Source organism: Triticum dicoccoides, chromosome 1B, assembly GCF_002162155.2.
Source record: "Triticum dicoccoides isolate Atlit2015 ecotype Zavitan chromosome 1B, WEW_v2.0, whole genome shotgun sequence".
Taxonomy (NCBI): Eukaryota; Viridiplantae; Streptophyta; class Magnoliopsida; order Poales; family Poaceae; genus Triticum; species Triticum dicoccoides.
Window position 1 is genome coordinate 134685460 of NC_041381.1, and position 6000 is coordinate 134691459.

At 45.5% G+C, this 6000-nt stretch overlaps 1 protein-coding gene across 1 annotated transcript; it reads right to left on the minus strand.

Moving 5' to 3' along the window:
• Nucleotides 1-626: 626 nt before the first annotated feature.
• LOC119323527 (putative RNA polymerase II subunit B1 CTD phosphatase RPAP2 homolog) lies at nt 627-4758 on the minus strand. Its single transcript, XM_037597212.1, has 6 exons — nt 4076-4758; nt 2440-3327; nt 2141-2349; nt 1794-2057; nt 1135-1290; nt 627-1047 (listed from the first exon to the last, which is right to left on the minus strand). Exons 1-6 carry the CDS (start codon nt 4680-4682, stop codon nt 949-951), a joined length of 2223 nt encoding a protein of 740 aa, XP_037453109.1. The 5' UTR covers nt 4683-4758; the 3' UTR covers nt 627-948.
• Nucleotides 4759-6000: the final 1242 nt, after the last annotated feature.

Genomic DNA, 6000 nt, shown 5'->3' on the forward strand with positions numbered 1-6000 from the left:
GGTAGTGGTAAATTTAGCTGAACATACCACTATCTCGATCCGCGCCGGCAAGTTAGCCATGGTGGTGGAATGGCTGGCACCAGCACCACCAAACACGCCCCCTTGCTCACCTAACCCACATCTCCCTTTTTTCCGAACCCCAATCCCTAGTCGTCAAGAAGAATTCTACCTTTCCGGAGCCTATATTTCATAAAAATCTGTCGAGACACCTAAAAATCAGCTGCAGCGATAGCAGGTGGGTTCAATGCACCTGCACCACCCACGCGCGCGCGCGCGCACACACACACACACACAGCTGCAAAGTCCAGAAAACGAGAGCTAGAAGAAAGAGCCGCTGCATTTGACCACGGAAGGGAAGGTGATAAGGCAAATGCACAAATGTATTGAGCCATACAGCGACGGCGGTCCGCCGTCGGCATCGACCAGTCACTGGCCTGCAGGAACCCTGCCCCAGCACTCGGCCAGTCAGGTGACACACGGATGGGCCAGGCCGCCAACCCACAAGAGTCAAATGGTTGCAGGTAACAACAGCTACAGACGCACTACGATGAGTGAGAACGCGAGTCCGTGGTGATATGATACACTACGATGTGACGCTGCTATCCACAGCTCTCGTGGCAGTTATCTTTTGCTCTCTCTCCTCCGGGCTAAAGGTGAAATCCACGAGTGCGACATGAAACAAGCCTGCCCTGCACCCGCAACATAGCTGACAGCAACGGGAGAGAAACATACAACAAGCAATGGTAAAGCAGCAAGATTTGTGATGTTCTAGATAGCGAGCCAAATGGGGGCTGTCACTGTGGCGGTATTTGAGTCGTATGTCATGCTGCTGATGCTGATATGGGACGACTTCTATCTACTCGGCTGAGTGGGGATATATATCCGGAATCCTGGTAGAGGATTGTTACTGTTCCGCCAGATACTGTGATGATGAACTTCTTCCACGGGTTAACTTGACATGTGCGTCTCGCCAGATCTCCCAAAAGGGAGGATGAGGTCGACCATGGAGTCGTACTCCTCTCTGCTAACCTGAGCCGAGTTTAGGATCTGCAGTATGCACAAGGAAAAACAATCAAGAAACACACAGGCATCCTTGTATTTGCATACCAGAGAGGTACGGGAAAGAAACGCCACCTTCTGCACAAGCTTTGAGTCTGAGATCACTGGAGCAAGAGCAGGAAGCCGGTGCACAGAGAGTGCATCGAGCAGAACAAGAACCAGCAGCTGCCATTGCCTTGATCTCAGAGCAGGCAGTGCGTCAACAAGTGACATTGTGTCAATCAAGTATCCCTGTAGTGGCAACCAGATACTCTCATTAGATTATCCAAAAGCATGGTGCAAGCAGAAACAAATGGCTCTGCATGTGAGGGCCAAAATAGTTATCAGATGCTAGCATCAAGCTAACCTAAACCTTTTCTTTTTCGCTGAGTTGATGTTAGCCAGGAAAAGTATGCAGCAGAGGTTCCAGGTATAGGAGAAGACAGATACAAACAAACACTAGCCAATGAGGACATACACATGTGCCACTAGTCTTATATCTATCTAGTAGAGAAATGTGCACATTCTACCCTTTTTATATTGTATAAAGAAATATGGGATCCCAAGTCTACCAGAGTAATTTCTCAAATGTACTGGACTGTTGTTTGCCGATAGTAGTGATCGGTGTTCTGTTCCAGCTAGTAAGCCGAAAAACATTGATATGCAAGTAAGTTTAGGACTTTAGGCAGCAAAGTATATATTTGGACCAACTGTAAATCAGGCAATAAACTCACTCAGAGTATATTAACTCATACCAGAGTAGTCTCCAACTTTGAAACTGGGGTATGCATCCTCATGTTTGATACAAGTACCGGCAGTGCATTAGAAATGCAAGAAGCTAAAGCTCTTTTAATTTCAGATGATTGGCTATCTTTCGAAACTCGCTTCTCAGGATACTCTCTCCCTTTAGAAATCAACATTTCTTCCACAGAACTGTCATCAAGCATGTATACATAGGCCAAAGATGACCGGGATATCCATCCAAATATTGTGGTCCACATTGTTGCAAAAGCAGACAGCTGAAAAGATATGCATGTCATTGCAAAATTTCAAAATGAATTAAAAGAAACAAAACTACCACTTTTTCCTCAAAAATGCTTACTGTTAAACTGAAACCTTCTGGTGGTGTGTCGTGCCAAGAATCATCGACTTCAAACATGTCAGTGTCCAGAAGCACAGTCTTTGTTGGCCACTTCACAACATCACCATCTGTTTCAGATACTACCTTTTCCACTGTATCTTCGCCATGGACATTCTTGAACTGTTTCTGGTGAAGCATGTCAGGCAATATGATGATCCCTGCCTTGGAAACTGTATTCAGGAAGCTTCAGGTCAGTATATCAACCACATAAGAGTATATTGCATATTAAAGGACCACAAGGTTACAGAAAATATGTTCACCTGCATCTTCCACTTCTGATGTGCCTGAAGAAATAGCTCCTGCAGCTTCAATAAGGGCAGCTGCGCAAGCCTCTGCGGATTCACGCCTTAGTGAACTGTCAATGTCCTCCATAGATAGATTTTTAGCATCTGAATCGATGTCATATGCTTTGCTTGCTTCTAAGATGCTCCCATTATCATCTGCCCATGTCACAGACTGACTTCTGTTCTTAGACCCTACAGCCTTCAGTGAAGATTTTAGTGCAGCACTAACTTTCTCGTCACTTGTCTCATTTTTTTCAAGGTCCACTGCTTTACTGAATTCTTTGTGTAGTTGTTCAGTGTAAGTATGCATTGAATCTCTTACTGTGTATTGAGATGATGAGGGCTGATTATCTATGAGGATGGAACTTGCAAAGTCATATTGACCCAAAGCCCCTTGATCCATCTTTACCGAAGCAGGATCCCCCATAATGATTGTACTAGTAAAGCCTACTTCATGGCCATTACTTCCAGCAGGTTTTCTTGTAGGCTTACTCTTGCATGCCCTTGATGATGCTCTAGTTGATTTCTTTTTCTTCTTGTCACTTCTCTCTTCCAAAATTACATGCTCTAGTTGCTTCGCAATGGAATCAGTTATGCAAGGCAATAACATATCTGTATCTTCATCCTGTTGGAAAATCTTTGATAGGGTTTTATCTGCGTCTTTTTTCTTCATTTTTGTGTTCTCATGAAGGACCATGCCATCAATTTTTTTAGCTATATCTTCAGAGCCCACTTGTGCTTCAACTGAAGAAGATGAAACTTCCATGCTATGTTCGCCAAGAACAGCAGCCCCAGAATCCACATTCTTATTCCCAGACAGCTCAGCTCTACTAGCTTTGCCCTGTTTAGCCTGTGGCATTGGCCCTGAAATACAGAACACAAGCTCACAGTTTCTTCAATTGTTCGAAACTTAAGACAAGCCGAACAAAGGGAAAGAGATAAGCATCCTTTCACGTACAGTAATGTGCCTGCAAGTTAAACTACTGTCACTATTATAACATTTATTACACCAGTTTCTACAGCATTATTGAATAGTAGAACCAACCAACAGGATGCACCACTAACAAAAACTGATTTTATATCTTGTCTTCAATTTGTAAGAACCTGAAATTTCTAAAGAAGACCGCTCCAAGTCACCTCTTCCTCTAAATTCCTATATAAAGGTGGTTGCGGGGTAGGTTTGGCCCATTGGACCAGCGACCTGTCCCACAAAAAGGCCTTGATGGTTGTAATAACCAACAAGCTCTCACTTCGTTTTATTGTAGACACAGCATAATTTGAAAATATTTCCAGGATTGCATGTATTCAGTTGGTTGGAGGCTAATTCTACATTCTAATATCACATAACCCGTATATTCCAAAATTGCAATGGCTTGCCATACATCCACATAGAATGACAGAACTCTATGCACCCTGAGACGATAATATATCTAGCTTATTCAGATCAATCCACATAAAACTCCCAGCACACAAAGACAGTAAATGCCTCAGCTATTCTCAACAATCCTAGTGTCCTCCAGTCAACCAATGGCAACATAATCAAATGCAAGAATAAACATCTAGACTACAACACTGTCAAAGTAAATAACAGAGTTCAGCATGAAACAATCACCTTCATGAATGGGGTGATGGCGGGGCACATAGCCCTCAATGGCGCCCGACGGCCCAATCCACTCCTGCAGCGTCACCTCCCCAGGCCCAGGCGTCTCCTTCTCCACAATCTCCACCTTCCTCCCTTCGTCCTCCTTCTTCCCGCTGTCCGCACGAAACCCTAGCCCCGGCCCGTCCCCGCTGCCTTCGAAGAGCGCGACCAGGGCGTCCAGCCTGTTGGGCGGGATCCCGAAGGGGCGGTCGGGCGGGAGCGACGCCGCGAAGGCCGCGGAGGCGACGAGGCAGCGCTCGGAGCAGAACTTGCGGGCCTCCTCGAGGTCGTAGACGCGGTGCTCGCGGAGGGAGATGTGGAACCGCGGCGCCGCCTTGGGGTTGGCGGGGTCGGGGAGGGAGCTGGTGCACGCGGGGTGGCCGCACGCCTCGGCGATGGAGCGCTCGGTGACGACGTCGTCGTAGTCGGCGCGGGAGAGGACCGCGGCGGCCGCGTGGAGTAGGGGCTCGTTGGAGGCCGCCGCGCCGTCGAGGAGGGCCAGCTGCACGCGGTACACGGCCCTGGCCACGTTCACCGTCGTCCTCGCCGCCGGCTTTGCGGCGGCGGCCGTCGCCATGGGGAGGGGTTGTGGTGGGGACTAGAGAGAGTTTGGAGATTGGGGAGGAAGACAAAGCGTGGGTCGGCGCAGACGCAGACAGCAGATTATTGCGCATGCGTTTTTCGTTGGGCTATTTTGGGGGCGACGGCGGGGTATGGCGGTTCTTGTAGTTGGGCCCACAGGATGGTGTTCTTGTGGGCTGGGGGCTGTGTGGCCGGGTAAGATGATGATTGGCCCATGCAATTTGGGTTTGCGGTCTAGTAAGTTTATGTCAGTGCATCGTGTTATTTTGTCTAAAAAAATAGTGTATCGTGTTTTTTTATTAGTTTGATTCTCGTTTCTCAAAAAAAAAAGTTGGTTTGATTCTCTGTGGAGTTGAAATCTTTCTTCGATATTATGGTGATCTTGTAGTTCAATGGCCTGCACTCCTAGAGGATTGTTCCATGCTGAAGTACATTCATAGCTCAAAGTTTTCCATCTTTTTGGAAGGGCGACTCCAGGGGCTCTCAAAGACCTTTATATTTTTTAGGGAACTTTAGAAACCTTTATCAGTTGTAAAGTTCGTGTGGGCAAACGGGAACATCATCATTGCTGCGGTCCATTGGCAGTTTTGAAGTCTTGGCAATATTTTGTGTTGCAGGGATTGATAGTTTGATATTACAGAGAGGACGACTCCAGAAGGCCTCATTGTAATTTTTAATTACATAGTAGCTACTTTGTAGTTTCCTAAATTTTGGATCCAAAGCACTGTACTTGTAATCGTTGCGGATATGAACAAATCTACATATATTTTAAGGAACAAGGACTACAACCAGGGACCTATTTGATGTTTATTGCGATACATCCTATTCGACGACTTGTTTCATTAACTCGAGGAAAAGTGCGCATGGTGTCACAACCGGGTCGCTTCATTGGAGCTAGGGCTGTAGCGAGTGGAGTTAGCATACGGGTGATTTTCTTTCTGTTACTTTGATTATCTAGCAGATATTTTCCCTAGTTTAGTGATTTTCAATCAGCTTTTTGTATTCCAAAAGACATGAATGTTTTTTTAGATTAAAAAATGTACACTTTTAAAAATTTAGGAATTTTGTTTAGAAATTGTGAATACTATTGAGGTGAAAAATTCCAAATTAATGAACATTTTTAAATCTATGAGCTATTGTGTAAATTTTGGAGGGGAACACACAAGGTGCATGCCAGTGGGTCGAAGGAGTCAGTGCCTTTGGACGGTCTTCTTCAAGAAAACGGCTGCAACAATATAAACAAATATTCCCAAAAGTTAAATAACTAATCTACTTTTAAAAGAAGTTTTAAAAAACAAAAAAATGTTCAAGAA